Source organism: Garra rufa, chromosome 1 (assembly GCF_049309525.1).
Source record: "Garra rufa chromosome 1, GarRuf1.0, whole genome shotgun sequence".
Lineage (NCBI taxonomy): Eukaryota > Metazoa > Chordata > Actinopteri > Cypriniformes > Cyprinidae > Garra > Garra rufa.
Window position 1 is genome coordinate 13,103,599 of NC_133361.1, and position 17,682 is coordinate 13,121,280.

The 17,682-nt window shown below is 37.1% G+C and overlaps 2 protein-coding genes across 2 annotated transcripts; both read right to left on the reverse strand.

The window, feature by feature from the left end:
* Positions 1-2,310: 2,310 nt before the first annotated feature.
* LOC141284942 (MICAL-like protein 1) lies at positions 2,311-12,195 on the reverse strand. The gene is made up of 15 exons (XM_073818008.1): positions 12,053-12,195; positions 11,701-11,749; positions 11,349-11,490; positions 11,175-11,242; positions 10,186-10,304; positions 8,882-9,198; positions 8,164-8,333; positions 7,479-7,595; positions 5,998-6,124; positions 5,697-5,775; positions 5,140-5,213; positions 3,134-3,248; positions 3,007-3,053; positions 2,739-2,934; positions 2,311-2,623 (listed from the first exon to the last, which is right to left on the reverse strand). Exons 1-14 carry the CDS (start codon positions 12,193-12,195, stop codon positions 2,825-2,827), a joined length of 1,677 nt encoding a protein of 558 aa, XP_073674109.1. The 3' UTR covers positions 2,311-2,623; positions 2,739-2,824.
* A 2,921-nt stretch (positions 12,196-15,116) lies between these two features.
* LOC141285043 (GTPase IMAP family member 8-like) lies at positions 15,117-17,682 on the reverse strand. Its single transcript, XM_073818115.1, has 3 exons — positions 17,229-17,682; positions 16,529-17,122; positions 15,117-16,165 (listed from the first exon to the last, which is right to left on the reverse strand). Exons 1-3 carry the CDS (start codon positions 17,680-17,682, stop codon positions 15,117-15,119), a joined length of 2,097 nt encoding a protein of 698 aa, XP_073674216.1.

The following is a 17,682-nucleotide window of genomic DNA, read 5'->3' on the forward strand; positions in this document are numbered from 1 at the left end:
CTTTGAAGGCTGATGGAGGAGCTGAGGAATGGATTAAGATCCTCTGTAGTGATCTGCAGATGTGATGTCTCTGTCTGTCAGATTCATTCAACAGAGGACGACAAAACCACAAACATGAATTGTTTGTTTTATACTGACACATTCTTATTTATAGAAATTTCCACCCACATCAATTAGTGTAATGTTTCTCCCAAAGCGCAAGGCATGCGAGACAACAGTTCATGCACAGTATCACACAAACACTAGTATCTTTTATGCAAATCCTGAATACCTTTAACTATGTGCTGTTTGTTTAGCTTGTACTTTGGGGATGTAGGCCTACCACATGATGACCACAGACTCAGAAAACCCAAAATCTCCTCCAGTGTCTAAGACAGAAAGTGCCGCTGCCACAGGCAAGTTTGTTCATGTGCCTGAAGGGTAAATAAAAGCAAAAATCTACCCGCATGTATCACGGGTTTGGAAGAAGATGAAGAACCAGAAGAAAATGTAATCAAAAATAAAGACTTTTTTAATCGAACAGACACGTATAGGGGTAACAATAAAACACCAACATTAACACAAGACAAGGGAACTGACGAAAACACCAGGCTTATAAACACAGGGAAGGTAATCAGGGAGAACAGAAACAGGTGTGGGGCTAATTAATACAGGAACAGGAAAATAACCTTATAAGGAATATAAGGAACAGAAACAGGAACACAGGGAAAACAGCCCAAACTCATGACAGCATATTGCTTTAGTTATTTAGTTACTTGCACATCTTTGTTTGAAGGTCTTTGATTTATTCCAGTTTTGTGGACCTTCACAGAAAGTCATTAGTCAGGTGGCTATACACTGCATTCGACCACTGGATTTACAAAAATCATTTCAGATTTAAGTTTGAGTGTTTTCTCAACATTTCAAAATTGTATTGAGTACCGATAAACAAATTTATTTTATTTTAATTATTACTCAGTTACTATGTCTTTGGAAGGCTTTTGTCTGTCAAACACATCAAAATGCAGAACTTCACATAATTTCTTATTCACATGTATTTCAGAAATTACCAATTTTTTTGTTATCTCTTATACCCTTTCACCTAACATATTTACTTGAAGTAATAATGCACAGTATATATAAAATAAACCTTTATTCGTCCTGAAAAGTTCTTTGCAAAAAAGTTTTTAACAATTTTCAAAATTATGTTTTTTCATTGTGCTTTCCCATTAATCTCAATCAAACTGCACTTTGGCTATTTTTGATATAGGGTAAAAATAACTAAAAAATACAGCTAACACAATAAAACATAATAAAAACATGATTAGATTTTTTAGTTTTATTCAAATTAAAGTTAAACCTGAATCTTGATGTATCTTGAATTTCAATTAACATAAATGTGATTCTAGCCAAAAATATGCACTGCACACAGAGAGTATGGCATATAATATTTTGGGTCCCTAGAGAGGCTTTTTTGATAAGAAAACTATCAAACTTGTTTTATACAGAAACGTAGATCAGAATTACAGATTTTGTCAGTGGGAGACGTGCACATTGCAGTTTCCTGTTTAAATGAAAATTTTATCTGGAAAATAAAGGCTACAATGAAAACAAATCCTGACATGTCTGCACAGGCTGTCTGGAGCAGATTGAAAGCAGTCATACATAATTTGTGATATGGACACTAACCCAAATACACAGAGTAATTTAGAAAACAAGCCCTAAAGAACCACAACTTCCCAAATTTATAAAAAAAAAGAGAGACAAAACAAGCATAACATTGCTTATAATAAGCAGACATGCAACACTTACAGAAACTACTGAATGGCAGCTCAAAGCTTGAAACCAATTAAAGGATGTAAATGTTTTATATTGTTATATTATATTGTTATACACTTATTTTGTTTCGAATCAGTGGTTTAGAGCAGTGGTTTTCAATCCTGGTCCTGGGGACCCACTGCTCTGCACATTTTGTGTGTCTCTCTTATTTAGCACACCTGATACAGATCATCAGCTCATTAGGAGAGAGATCCATGTACTTGACTGAGTGTGTCAGATAAGGGATACATACAAAATGTGCAGAGCAGTGGGTCCCCAGGACCAGGATTGAAAACCACTGGTTTAGAGCTTGCAATCAAACTCGACAAGTCACGTGACTTTAGCGAATGAGGCTTTATTACATCACGTAGTCTGAAAACATTTAAAAATTCGAGAATGACATTGAGCAAGTGAACCCATGAGTGTTTAATGTTTTTAACATGTCTTGGTTCAGTTTTATAAAAGCAGGTTCATTATTAACCGATATATTTTAATACGAATGTGTGTATAAAACAAATGAGAGTGTCAAACCCTGCCTAAAAACATACAAAACACGGACAATTTTACAGAAACGTTTAATGCTATTTAATGATTTCTAGATTTATTTTTCCTTGCATTTACACCATTTTGTCCAGCAGGTGTCACCAGCGCTTCGAAATAGTGAATCAAATACTAAGCAGTTTGTTCAATTGATTTCTAAGCTGTGACAAGCATATTTTCCCCACTAATAGGGACAACAGGAAGAGATGGTGCTTATTTGGAGGGCTGGAGATGGTGAGATTGTGGTTTGGATGGTAAGCGTGCAATAACTAATGGTCAAGACATCCTAGTAAAAAATAAATAAATTAAAAAATTATTCACAAATAAATAAGTGTATAAAAATGAAGAAAAACGAAGATAGAAATGATAAAAAACTGATAAAAGGTGTTCATGCTACTCACTTATTTACTTTTAAATAGACAGTTCAGTTTGTCCTGATGGGTGTTTTCCATTATTGTACATTTAATAAACAATCTCTTTCTGTTCTTCAGCTGTTTTTCTTCTTTCTGCTTCTGTTGTTTTCGGTCTTATGGTTAGATTTCTTGAACATCTGAAGGCGTTTAGACCTGCTGCGTTTGTCCGTCTGTGTCAGGAACTCTAGAGAGAGATTGAGAGTGTTAAAACAGTAAAACTACAGGACAATGAGAGAGAAAGAGGAGCATCTCTCACCCATCCTCTGAATCACGGTGGTCAGCATTGCGTCCTCCTCCACCTCCCTAAAGATGAACAATAATACATTCGTCAGTAACACATGATTATCATATGATCTCAGACTGCTGCTCATGTGACCTCTGACCTCTGCCTGTCCTGATCCAGGCTGCTGATGATGTCATTCCTCTGCTGGATGATTGACAGCAGGCGAGACATCAGCTGATCTTCCTGATGCCTGTCATCAGAGCTCCAGTCCTGCTCTGAGAATCACAAACACATTCACAATCAACTACAAACTATTACAGCATACAGTACTCAGATCAGTTCATGTGAGGTTAAAGCAGAAGTTCACTTCCAGAACAAAAAATTACGGATCAATTACTCACCCTTATGTCATTCAAAATGTTCATGTCTTTCTTTCTTTCTTTAGTTGTAAAGAAATTATGTTTTTTGAGGAAAACATTTCAGGATTTTCCCCATATAATAGACTTCTATTGTGCCCATGAGTTTGAACTTCCAAAATGCAGTTTAAATTCAGCTTTAAAGGGCTCTAAACAATCCCATCTGAGGAAGAATGGTCTTATTTAGTGAAACAATCAGTTATTTTCTACAAAAATGTACAATTTATATACTTTTTAATCTCAAACGCTCATCTTGTCTAGCTCTGTGTTTTCTGGTTCATGCCGGTTAGGGTAAGTAAAAAAAAACCCTGTCTCATTTTCTTCTTTAACTTTAAAATCATCCTACATCGCTGTTTTACTTTTTTTGTTACAGGTGTTTGATCTTCTTTGCATGTTCACTTTGTAAACACTGGGTTGGTACTTCTGCAGCGATGTAGAAAAATTAGAAAAAAGAAACTGAGATTGGTGATTGGACCCTAACTGTAATGAACCAGAATACACACAGAGCTAGACAAGACAAGCATTTAAAAGTTAAAAAGTATATAAATTGTAATTTTTTTTTTTTTTTTTTTTAGAAAATAACCGATTGCTTCGCTAGATAAGACACTTATTCCTCAGCTGGGATAGTTTAGAGCCCTTTAAAGCTGCATTTGAACTGCATTTTGGAAGATCAAACTCAGGGGCACCATAGAAGTCCACTATATGGAGAGAAATCCTGAAATGTTTTCCTCAAAAAACATTTTTTTTTTTTTTTTTTTTTTTTTTTACAAATGAAGAAAGACAGACATGAACATCTTGATAATTTACTCACCCCTTGTCATTCAAGATGTTCATGTCTTTCTTTCTTCAGTCATAAAGAAATTATATTTTTTGAGGAAAACATTTCAGGATTTCTCTCCATATAATGGACTTCTATGGTGCCCCCGAGTTTGAACTTTCAAAATGCAGCTTCAAAGGGCTCCAAATGATCACAGCCGAGGAAAAAGGATCTTATCTAGCAAATGATCAGTTATTAAAAAAAAAAGAAAAAAAAGAAAATATATATACTTTTTAACCTTAAATGCTTGTCTTGTCTAGCTCTGCATGTACTCTGTGTAATCCGGTTCAAGACAGTTAGGGTATGTCGAAAAACTCCCATCTTAATTTATTCTCCAACTTCATAATCACCCTACATTGCTGTTTTACCTTTTTTGTAAAGGGCGTTTGATCTTCTTTGCATGTTCACTTTGTAAACACTTCGGTCGGTACTTCTGCAGAGATGTAAGAGGATTTTGAAGTTGGAGGGGAAGTTTTGAAGTTGGGGGGAGTTTTTTGACGCACCCTAAATGTCTTGAACTGGAATACACAGAGTTCACGCAGAGCTAGACAAGATGAGCATTTAATGTTAAAAAGTATATAAATTGTATTTTTTTTTTTTTTAGAAAACTCTTATTCCTCAGCTGGGATCATTTAGAGCCCTTTGAAGCTGCATTTAAACTGCATTTTGGAAGTTCAAACTCGGGGGCACCATAGAAGTCCACTATATGGAGAAAATTCCTGAAATGATTTCCTCAAAAAACAATTTCTTTATGACTTAAGAAAGAAAGTCATGAACATCTTGGATGACAAGGGGGTGAGTAAATTATCTGTAAAATTTTTGTTCTGGAAGTGAACTCCTCCTTCAAAGCAGACTTCCCACTAATCAATAGTAAACCACACCAACACAAACACGTTGACATGTATAAATGTGATTTATTGCATTTCTGGTCACCTGGTTTGTTGAAGAGGCTTCTGATCTCAAACTCCACATCAGCCTGTTGATCCTCCAGACGCTGCTGCTTCACCCTGAAAACAAACACAATACATTTTACACACATTATTCTGCACAACATGGTGTGCATCTATGTGAGAGAGTTTGTTAGTGTGTGTGTGTGTGTGTGTGTTACTCAGAATTCCCGGTGGCCTGGCAACTAATTTGGCCTGCTGCCCTCGTTTATTATTATTATTATTATTATTATTATTGTTGTTGTTGTTTTTGTTGCCTGCCAAATATACAAGTGGTTATTCCAGAATTTGCCATTCAATAATAAAACAATAAATAAATAATGTATCAGTTAGTCTTGACAGGAAACGCATTTTGACTAGCGCATACAAGCGTCCGCCAAAAGGATGCAAGACTCCAGAAAAGAGTGGAAGAGCCCAGGTGGAGCAGAGAGACAAAACTGTCCTGTGGTTTCAACATGTGGTGTGGGTGTATGGGACGGCCTGGATGAGTGTGAGATTTCCGTGCCTGAAATTTTGTCCCAGTCCGCCCCTGGTGTTACTCACATATACACCAGCTCCGTGTCTCTGCGCACTAACATGTTCTTCTCATGAATCAGAAGGAACCAGTCGACTAGAAGATTCTCTGAAACAAACACACACACACACACACACACACACACACACACACACACACACACACACACACACACACACACACACCATAACTACACAAACTACACCTTTGATTTAAGTTTATATGCCATAAATATCATGAATTCCTTTTCTAAGTTACTCTTCATCCTCTGTAGTGGATGTTAGTGCTGTGTAGTGCTATGTTTGTCTGTCTGTGTTCGGGTTTTCTCACCATCGCTGCGTCTCCTCATCTCATTCTCCAGCTGCACTCCTCTCCTCTCCAGCTCCATCAGACGCTCCTCCAGCTTCTTCTGCTCCTCACACACCTGCTTCTCTGACACACGTGTGTCTGAAATCACCTGAGCACACAATCAATCAATCAGTCAACCAACCAATCTATCAACCAATCTATCAATCATCCTTTAGTCGAAGAGGAACAGACACTCAAACATCTGATGCTGAATGAGAGAAGCGGACTCAATACCAAGACTCATGGGGCAAAAGGTAATGTTGTGTTTGTGATCCTGAGCTTTATTATATGTGTTAATATCAAACTCATTAACTGTTTAGACACATTTCATATTAGTTTTACATCTAAAAAAACTGAATTAAACTGCTAGAGTTGCTGCAAATGGTTCATTACAACGCTTTTTTTACAACATTTTTATGAATGTTTTTAAATATGATTATACAGGGAAACAGATGCATGTTAACTGAAATCTAAAATAAATGAGGAATTTAAATAGTATAATAATAATAATAATAACAAAAATCAAGTACTTTTTTCTCAGATTGTCTTGTACTGTAAGTGAAGCTCTCTTATCATTAAAGGAGAAGTTCATTTCTAGAACAAAAATCTTTCTTTCTTCAGTCGTAAAGAAATTATGTTTTTTGAAGAAAACATTTCAGGATTTCTCTCCATAAAGTGGACTTCTATGGCGCCCGTGAGTTTGAACTTCCGAAATGCAGTTTAAATGCATCTTCAAAGGGCTCTACAATCCCAGCTGAGGAAGAAGGGTCTTATCTAGTGAAACGATTGATTATTTTTTTTTAAAACTATTGGTTATTTTCTTTTTAACCTCAAATGCTAGTCTTGTCTAGCTCTGTGTGTACTCTGTGTATTCCGGTTCAATACAGATAGGGTATGTCGAAAAACTCTTTTTTTCTTCTCTAAGTTCAAAATCACCCTACATCGCTTTTACATTTTACCTTATTTGTAAAGGGTGTTTGATCCTCTTTTTTTTACATTCACTTTGTAAACACTGTGTCTGTACTTCTGCAGCAATGAAGGATGATTTTGAAGTTGGAGGAGAAAATGAGAAGTGAGTTTCCCAACCTACCCTGTTGAAAACTGTATTGAACCGAGTTCACGCAGAGCTAGACAAGACAAGCATTTGAGGTTAAAAAGAATATAAATTGTCAATTTTAGAAAATAAGTTTTGCTAGATAAGACCCTTCTTCCTTGGCTGGGATCGCAGATGAAGCTGCATTAAAACTGCATTTTGGAAGTTCGAACTCGTGGGCACCATAGAAGTCGACTATATAAAGACAAATCGTGAAATGTTTTCTTAAAAAAAAATCTTTACGACTGAAGAAAGAAAGACATGAACAAGGGATGAGTAAATTATGTGTAAATTTTGTTCTGGAAGTAAACTTCATCTTTAATGTGAAATATTGTTCACTCCAGCAGCACAAGGACAGTTTGTGTCTCACCTTCCTCTTGATGAGTGGGAAACCATAAACAGGAGCTGCAGCCTGGTGCATGCTGGGAACTGAAGATGAGGTTTGGGGTTTGTGTGCAGCGGAGGTTTCGCAACTGAAATGTTTTTTCTTGACAAAGAGAAAAACAGTCTGATGTTAAGACACACACATGCACAAGCAATATCCTGTGAGACTGCAAAGAGAAAAAGAACAACCCACAACCACAAACTGTGATGTTTGTTTGTCTGGTTCTTTGACTGACTGATGCTCACACACATTAACTAGACAGAAGTGATAACAGCTTTAACCACAAGTTGAACATTCGCGAAAAATCACATGACTCTGAAATGGAAATTAAAGCTGCATCATGTTCTCTATTTCAGTTCATGAAAGTGAAGATCTTGGTTCTTGGTCTGAATTTGGGACTCAGATCTAACCTTGAAAGACACATTTGAGACACTCTTTTATTGTTTAGAGCTGATAGTTTGAACTAGAGTTTTATTAAGGTAAACCTGATACTGACAGTCTCTGCTAACATGCTATAACCAGCAACTTTATTTTCAGCCTGGAGACCACATGACTCGTCTAAACTAGAGGAGACTAAATATAAACCAGCTTCATCTAGTCAAGAACCAGCACTGGTTGCATAAACCTGTTGGTTTGTGTCAGTCCTTCAGAAACTACTTACATTTAGTACCTCTTCATTCTTGGACCCCTTCTCCTCATCCTCCAGGAAGGGGTTAAAGGTCATGGGCTGACGGTGTGAATGAGCGGAAGGAGCTGGAGCCGGAGGAAGGCGAAACCAGGGACCTGGATCAACCAGCTTCATCCAGGGATGTTCCTTACGGACAGTGCTCTTAGACGAGACTGAGACTAGAACGAGAAAAACACGACACGAGACACAATGAAAGATGCATTTCAGCTGATACAAATAAAATCAGTAGTTTGTACTTCATTACTGAATCAAAAACATCAAAGGCAAATAATTACTGTAATAATAACATACTATATGTAAAATTAAATATACTGTATAAAACCGTTATATCATAGTTATAGAAATAACTCTGCTATGAACAAAACTAAGCAAATTGCCTTTGATAGTAAACGTGAGAACAAAATTATTGACAACAGTGTTGTAAATGTAAAACTGGCAATCTCAATCACTATGACATTATTAATTATTATATTATATTATTCAATGGCCTGTGCATGCTGGGAAGATAGTGAATGGGATTGAACAAAAAAGCTTTTGGCTGTTTAAATAAAATAAATGCATTAATTATTGACTATAAAAAAACAGCTACTGGAAATGAATAAGTTTCTTGGCTCATCCAGTCAGAATGTAGAGCTGGAACTGTCTGTTTTATGATGTTTACACTGTAACAATAGTGTAACACAGAGATGAAGATTCTAACCGTTGGTAGGGAGATGGTCTGGTGATCTGGGGGTGGGGCAAGGAGGTTCCTGAGGCTCCACCCTTTTTCTGGGAGCAGGTTTGGGAGATTCCTGTATGGCAGTCTCTGATGAGGTGGAGAGACGTAAATAATTCATTTTGTCTTCGTCTGTCTCAATTCTGTCTCCGTCCATCTCACTGGTGTCGTTCTGCGAGTGTTGATCTGCAGGCTGGTTGTGTTCAGGAGCAGGTTTGCAGGGATAACTGCACTGCAGTGAACCCGTCTCACTGTCCACTTTGAAAGAGATCGGCAGCAGAGAGCGACGACAGCGATTGCATCTAAAACACACCGGGAGACGATCAGGACAGTGTGAGAGTGTGAGACAGAGTTTGTAGGAATGTGTACAGGTTTATTTATACCTGTGAGGGTCAGATGTCCTCACTTATATGCTGAAATGGAGTGTCTATTTACACTGAGTGCAAACAGCTCGCCCTGTTAGCAGAGGCTATTTACATTAACTCCACCCACCAACATGTGATTGAGTCAACACTTCTAAAGACAATTGTCAAATAACAGGTCCAGCAGTGTAGATGGTAAAGTGCATGTCACAGTCTTTTTGAAGCAATTGACCTGTTCCCTACTCCCTTTCCTTTGTCAAATCTCATATCACATCAGAAAGACACTTATTTTAAATTTAAATAATAGAAATTTTGAAAAGTAGGGTAGGGTTATGGTAGGTGTAGAAAGGGCTTTATTGTCCCAATAATGTGGTATCCATTTAATAATTTGAATTAAAATGATAATTTACACTCAATATGTTATTACTGCATACTCTTTTTATATATTTATAATACTATAATACTGAGGTGCAGATAATTCAGAATAAGTAGTATAAATAACAGAAAATCCTGCTATTTTAACAGTGTAAATATAATCTATTGCTTTTTGCACTTAATGTAAATAGCATCTATCACTAAGAAAACATGCTATTTTCATTTAGTGTAAATAGCATCTATTGCTATTTGCACTTAATGTAAATAGCCTCTATTGCCATTTACAGTGCAAATAGCTACGCTGCAATATCACGAAAATGACTAGAGACATTTGACTGGTCCTCACTAGTTAAAGGATTCTGCCATGGTAATGTTTAGTGGTTGGGTTAGGCCATATAATATCATTAACCTGACATAATAACAATAGAAGTCTTGGAAGTCAATGCAATATGTTTAATAATACAGTGAAACAAATGTGTGAGAGACATAGAGTGTGTATTTAGAGTGTGTGTGTGTTCGGTGTTTGCATGTTTGTAACAGTGTGTGTTTTACCTGAAGCAGGAGCGGTGATACAGGCATCCCTTCACCAAAACCCTCTGAATGAGATGAACATGTGTGTGACAGACACTGCAGACTTGCTTATCTGACGATCTGACCACATCTGATGAGAACTGAGAGAAAGAGAGCATGAATTATCAGGCAGAGGAGACAGATGACGCGCGAAGAGATGGACAGAAAGATAGACAGACAGACAGACAGACGAACGGGTGGACAGACAGACAAACAGTCGGATGGACAGACAGACAAACAGATGATTGACAGATAGACAGGCAAGTAAACGTGGATGGATGGACAAATAGACAGATAGACAAACAGACAGACAGCCAGACATATGCACATACAGATAGACAGACAGCTGGAAAGACAGACAGGCAGGAAGACAGGTGGATAGATGGACAGATAGAAAAATAGACAGACAGACATATGCAAATACAGACAGGAAGATAGGTGGACAGACAGATAAACAGACAGCTGGATGGACAGACAGGCAGGAAGACAGGTGGATAGAAATACAGATAGACAATCAGACAGACAGGCAGGCAGACAAGTGGATAGATGGGCAGACAGAAAGATAGACAAACTGGCAGACAGGTGGACAGACAGATAGATAAACAGATTTGCATAGACAGCAGAATGACAGACATACAGATGAACAGACAGACAGATGGATAGGTGGACAGGCAGACAGATGGTCTTTGGGTAAAGAGACAGACAGACAGACAAGTGGACAGACAGACAGACAGACAGACAGACAGACAGACAGATAGGCGAACAGACAGACAGGAAGACAGTCGGACAGACAGACCAACAGAAAGACGGACAGGTAGACAAAACCGATGAATGGACGGATGGATGGAGAGACATACAGATGGACAGACAGGCAGATGAGTGGACAGATGGACAGACAGGTGCACATACTGAAGGACAGACAGTTGGATAGACAGAAAGAAAGACAATCAGGAAGACAAACAAATAGATACCCGAGTGTGTGTCTGTTCTTGTGTTTTGGTGCTGCTGGATTCATTGTTCACAGGAATCTTCTGACTGACTGATGAAAATTAGATTATAAATCAATAAAATGGCAAATTTCAGCTCTAGTCAATCATGATGAACATGTGAGATCGTTAATAGTCGATGGTCTCATGATCAAATACCGTGAGAGTTTCCTCTGAAGACATAGTGCAGCTGAGAGACGTAAGTGATGATGGACAGTAGATCCGGCTCCTTCACAGACACCAGCTCATCCGGATCTAAAAGAGCAGGAATTCCTAACTCACGTTCTGCAACGTCAAATGCCTAATGAAGAGGAAAGGACATGAGATGAAGAACATTATGGGTACAGTAACCACAGCAAGCTTCTCCTGGAGCAAAACCCTGAGATCTGAGATGGCTTACTGTCATTTCTAAGGACAAACGCAGCTCTTTGAGTCTTTTTCTGAAGAGGCTCCTCCATCTCACGTGATGGTTTAACCGCTTTAACAACAAAAACTAAAAACAGAAACTCACCAGACGCATGTTCTCGTAGACGTTGTGTTTGGACAGTGAGTGGAAATCTCTGCCAAGAGAAGCAAACAGAAAGCTGAAGATACATATGAGAAAAAAAACGAGGTTGAAGACCAGACCAGAAAACACTAATAATGTCTACATTTAAATAAAACATTTACCTTTTCAAAAACAATTCTGTGTACAGTAAAAAAAAAAAAAAAAAAAAAAAAAAACATCACATACTTAAAGATTATCATAGAATCCCATGGTAAACATGTGCATGACCCAAAATAATACAGTGTTTACTTTTATAATACTTTCTCTCTTAGAAAATCATGTTATTATTTTTCAAAACTCAAGAGTTGATTCTTACAGTAGATCGGGTCTGTGTTTGTGGATGATCGCACAGAAAGCCAGTCCATCTTTGAACGAGGAGCTCATGTCTGTGAAGATAACATCAGAGTAACCTTCACAAGCATCTCGACACCAGTCCTGAAGAGCTTTCAGTGAACACATGACCGAATAAAAACACTTAGTCCTGTTAAATTAAGTCACTCTGGTCAATGCATCATTTAAACGAGGAAGCGCTCTTCACAGATCGGGAACAGAATATAACGGGACACCGAATGAATGTCACTGTTCTTCGGTTTCGGGTTGATTTCCCAGTTCCGTTGCTTTCAGACAGCTGCAAAAAACTTTCTCACTTATGAACGCATAAACAACTATATCAGAACTCAAACCAGTTCAGAAGCGTTTCTGTTTTCGTGGTCCAGTTGCTCCGGTAAAAAGGTAAACTTTTGATTAGATCAAATCATTTCGCAAGTCCGTCAGTAAACATCAGAAGCAAACAAAAACACAGATCCAAGAACTTGCGCTATAAATCCGACATCTGAGTTCATTTTCTGATTAAACACTTCGCATCTGAAAACGAAATACTATAAACACGAACACGCTGCTTTACGAGACTTAGTCTGAAAAGGTGAATTCCCGTTGAGGTTGTGGATGAGAAAACAACTGAAAGAGGGCACTTGCGCGCATGCGCACACACATCAGGCTTCAGCAAACCAGGGCTATAGAGATGTACAGTAGTCAACATTTTAAGTAGATCAAAACCTTTTATCAAAGTTGTCCTAAAACCAAAACAATACCTCTTCTTGTCTTAGGGCAACTTTGCTGAATTCTTTCGATCCACTTCAAATTATTACAGATCAACTAAACAATACACAAACAGATCAGCTTTAGGTGGATGTTTTAAAACACTCTTGAACGTTTAACAACACTGTTAACGTTTAATGTTATGTTATATGACAACAATCATAAGCCTTTCCTTTGTAAGCCACCTGGAGTCACAGCGCCTCCTACCGGAGAAACAGCGACACATGGCTCAAAACTGAAAGTGAAAGCAGGCAAAAAGTTGTAATTTTTCAAGCTGAATTCTAACAAAAGACAAGAGTGTCGTGTGTCTCAGTACACAAAGTTGACAAGCCTGAAAATAAAGTCTCGTTATACTTAATGCAGATCATCTGCATTGTAATGAATCTTTTCTGAAGGTTGCATAAACTCCTCTTGTCATCTCATTTTTTAAGACTGTCCATACATGTACAAGTCAGCGAAAACATCTGAGGGACCAAAAGACTAAAGGTAAAAGAAGGCTAGCTAAAACCTGTTCAGATTAGCTCTTAAGAAAGTCTTAACAAAAAACACACTGATTTCTGGAGTAAGATAATAGAAGCTTGAAGATCACAGAAGCTTAAAGATTTACTGAAAAAAAAAAAAAAAAAAAACTTGTCAGACAAGTTCATAATCCTAAAACAAATGTTTGAAGTAGTAGAAAAAGAAGGACGTGTGTTTTTCTCACTTTAGGCAAATAACCTTGCACAATTACACTGTTATAGGCTGCAAAACAAATACAAAACGGACAAACACATAAAAGTCTCGAATTTATTCCATTAGATAAACACATTCATCAGTCTTAGCCCAACAGCTGATGCTAAAAGGACACACTCAGCTTTCCAACTTTGTCTTGCCTCCTGCTGCCTTCCTTTCTACATATCCTTCACCATGAAGGAAAAATCAAACAAAAACAAAACAGAACTGGCGACTGATTTTGTGTTCTGTTTTTTATTAATTTTTATTATTATTTTAGAATTCATTTGAAGGTTTTTTTTTTCATTATTCAGCAGAATTTTGTTACATTCTTACACTGTTCAACGTCATTGTCAGTTATATATACATCAAAAAAGTAGTAGCTATTTATAAACATTTGACAAGCAGTTGATGGCATTCAATTGTTCTTTGATCTCTAAACACAGCAGAAATGTGCCAGAGTACTTTAAAAGAGCGATTGGCGTTTCAACTAAAGTAACATTTTATTTATCTTGTAGATCTTTTACATTTGTCAGCAATTTTAAAGGTCAAAGAATGTATATACAAGTGTGTGTATAAAATATTACACTCTCTGTTTAGGATATGATGCTAGAAAAGGAAACCGCTAATCAACAGTAGAATAAACCATGAGCAGACAATCTTCTGTAACATTTTTGACAGTTAATTGATACTTCAGAAAGTGTATTTGTCACAAAAAGTCTAGATTCTATTATTTATATAAACTGACAAAGAAATAACCAGCACTGTTTATCTGTTCATGTTTATTATCTAAAGTTGTTCTAAATTACTTCACTGCAAAAAATGCTTTTCTTACTATGTTTAGTTGTCTTGATTCCAGCCAAAATATCTAAAAATTCCTAAATCAAGAAGGATTTTGTAGATGAGTAGAGATTATTATTTTCAGAAAAAAAAAAGTTAAAATTGAGTGAGTTTTTGCTTAGAACAAGCAAAATAATCTGCCAAAGGGGTAAGAAAAAAAAATCTTATTTCAAACTGAAAACAAGATTATTTTTCGTACCCCACTGGCAGATTATTGCCCTTGTTTCAAGCAAAAACACACTTAAATCTGACCATTTGCTTTCCTGAAAACAAGACAATGATTTTTACTTGTCTAGAAAACCCTTCCTAATTTCCGAATTTTTAGATATTTTGGCTGGAAAAAAGACAAAGAAATCTAAGGAAGAAAAGCATTTTTTTTGCAGTGGTTTGCCAATTTAGGGCACACTTTAAGTAAACAAACTATGAATGATTTCATGAGGTACATAGTACCACAACAAATGAATGAAGTTTAAAAAATGTTTCACCCTATTTTCCCATAATCAAGTATTTTATTCAGAATTTTAAAAAGTATTCTAACTCTAAATGCATAAATATAATCATTTATCGAGCAAGGTGATTTTTCTGATCAAGGCAACAACTATACGCAAGGCTTTCACAAGGAATTCTGGATAATGGGAATGTTTACATTCAAAGGTATTTGGCTGAAGCATGTAGAGTCTTTACATGAACTGGGTTTTGTGTCCCCTAAATCTGTGGGCTATGAGAATTTGTCACACTTTATGCCTAACTTTACTAACAACTGCACCAACAGCTGCACCAACAGCTCCACCAACAGCTCCACCGACAAATACACCAACAGCTAGACCAGCAGGGCCACCAATAAACCCACAAGCTGCACCAACCGCCCCACCAATACACACACCGACAAATTCACCAGCAATCATGTGTCCACCAAGTGCAAACGCTGATAAACGCAAAGTGTGCTGATACTTGGATAAAAATTGTTCAAATTCAGGGTTTTCACTTTGTCTTTCATCTTCCTCCTTTAACATTCTCTCAGTCTCATCTTCTCCTTGTTCCCCCTCTTGTTGTCTTCTCTCCTCTTGCTCTCTCTCTCTTCTCTCTTCTTCCTTTCGTCTGAAACTCTGAGCATCTTGAAACATCTGATTACTGTAATATCCTCCTCCATTCTGCTCGATCATTGTGTCAATCTTCTGCAGTAGATCATTCACCTGCTCTCCGCTGTTCTGATTTTCATTGTTGAAGACGTGAAATCTGCCTCCACACTGTTCAAGTAGATGTCTTAATTGACAGTTCTTCTTAGCGAGGTTCTCTACATTTTTTCCTTTCAGCAGATCTCCATAAGTGAAGAGAATGATGGAGTATTTTAACGCCTCTGCACCAAACAACGTCTCAATCTGCTGAGGAATCTGCTGCTCGTGTTCAGTGAATCTGTCAATTACTCTGAACACAATGAGAAAAGCATGAGGTCCGGGACTGGATAAATAAACACTTCTCCCTATCTCTGTCATTAACTCTTCACTTTTCATCTGTGTGTCAAAGAATCCAGGAGTATCAACGACACACACTGATTTGCCTGAAACAGTGGCCTGGACATCTAAACATCCACCGGTTACTGAATTCATGTTCATCTCAGATCCAAACTCTTCCTTTCCCAGTATTGTGTTTCCAGCTGCACTTTTCCCAACACCACTTTTACCCAGAAGAACAATCCTTCTGGATGACTGACTTAAGACAGGATCATCTAGTTCATTAGAAGTGTTTGGACTGATTTGAATCCGTCTGACTCCTCCTCCATCTGATGAATTATAAAAAGAGAAAACAGTTGTTAATCAATCAACCAATCAACCAATCAACCAACCAACCAACCAATCTATCTATCTATCTATCTATCTATCTATCTATCTATCTATCTATCTATCTATCTATCTATCTATCTATCTATCTATCTATCTATCTATCTATCTATCTATATATCTATCTATCTATCTATCTATCTATCTATCTATCTATCTATCTATCTATCTATCTATCGATTAATTAACCATTCTGAAACAATCTTTTTTCCGGATAGCTTAAATTAGTATAGTGCATAAAATGAAATACATAATTACATAATTTGTATCACAATAGACTTAGCAAAGCACCATTAAAGACTCACCCTTTACTCCAAAAGATCTCTGGAGAATTTTTCCCAGCAGTAATCGAGCTTGGTCACTATGTCCTTTTATCTTGTTGTTGAACACATGGTATCTCTGATCATATTTCTGAACAAGTTTCTTCAGTGCTTCAGTCTTATTGATAAATTCATTTATGGTCATGTTTTCCTTTTGTAGTTTGTCTCCTCTGGTGAAGAGAATCCAGGTTTTATCCAAGCATTTTTTTCCTAGCAGCTTCTCAATCTTCTCCACAGCTTTTATCTCTTCTTCATCAGCTTCTTTATCAGCTTTGATAACCAGCAAAAATGCACAGGGACCAGATTCACATTGCTGGATAATCTTTTTAAGTTTCTGCTGAATCTCTTCTTCTCTCAGCTCTGGGTCACAGAACCCAGGTGTGTCATAAACAGTGACTGGAAACCCATCAACACTCCCAGATTTCACAGCTACATCTCTAGTGACTGATTTGGAGCTTTTCTTTGACATGAAAACTTCTTGTCCCAGTACTGTGTTTCCTGATGCACTCTTTCCAGTTTGTTTTCCCCCCAGTAAAATTAAGTTACATTTTGCATTTGATTCTATTTCTGATGAGTGACCTAAAAAAAAAAAAAAAAAACTCATCTCTGTTAAAATCTGTAATATATAAGAAACATATAACATCATCTTAAATAGACAACAGAGGACAAATAAATACATTCTTACCACACTGATGTTCACTGCTTTCCAGCTCTTTTATCCTTATCGATTCAGTGTTGAACTTCTCTCCAGTGTAGCACTGCTGTTTGTTCTCATTAAACAGATGCTCAATCTTCTTCATCAGGTCTCTCATCTCTGATTGGTTGTTCATCATTTTGTTGCAGGTCTGATATCTCCCTCCACATTTCTCCAGCAGCTGCTGCAGATTAGGGTTTTTCTTCAGATCATCTTTTATACTGTTACATTCTTCTTCTCTCTCATAGGTAAATAGAATCATTACAAACTGAAGAACTTTGTCACCAAACAGTCTCTGAAGCCATTCAAAAATCTTATCATCATTGGTTAACTGGCCCAGCCGCACAACAAAAATGAAGACGTGGATTTCATTATCATTCACTAGCTGTCCAATGTGATGATCCACACAGTCCAGGTAAAGCTCAGCCTCATGTAAGTCAATCAT

Excerpts from the sequence above, each read along its gene's own strand:
- LOC141285043 (XM_073818115.1), bottom strand. The coding sequence starts at position 17,682 with ATGATTGACTTACATGAGGCTGAGCTTTACCTGGACTGTGTGGATCAT. Across the intron at positions 17,123-17,228 it reads AAGCAGTGAACATCAGTGTG|GTCACTCATCAGAAATAGAA; the intron begins GTAAGAATGTAT and ends TTTTTTTTTTAG. Across the intron at positions 16,166-16,528 it reads GAGATCTTTTGGAGTAAAGG|ATGGAGGAGGAGTCAGACGG; the intron begins GTGAGTCTTTAA and ends ATAATTCATCAG.
- LOC141284942 (XM_073818008.1), bottom strand. The coding sequence starts at position 12,195 with ATGTGTTCACTGAAAGCTCTTCAGGACTGGTGTCGAGATGCTTGTGAA. Across the intron at positions 11,750-12,052 it reads AAACACAGACCCGATCTACT|AGATTTCCACTCACTGTCCA; the intron begins GTAAGAATCAAC and ends TTCTCTTGGCAG. Across the intron at positions 3,054-3,133 it reads CTGGATCAGGACAGGCAGAG|GGAGGTGGAGGAGGACGCAA; the intron begins GTCAGAGGTCAC and ends GTTCATCTTTAG.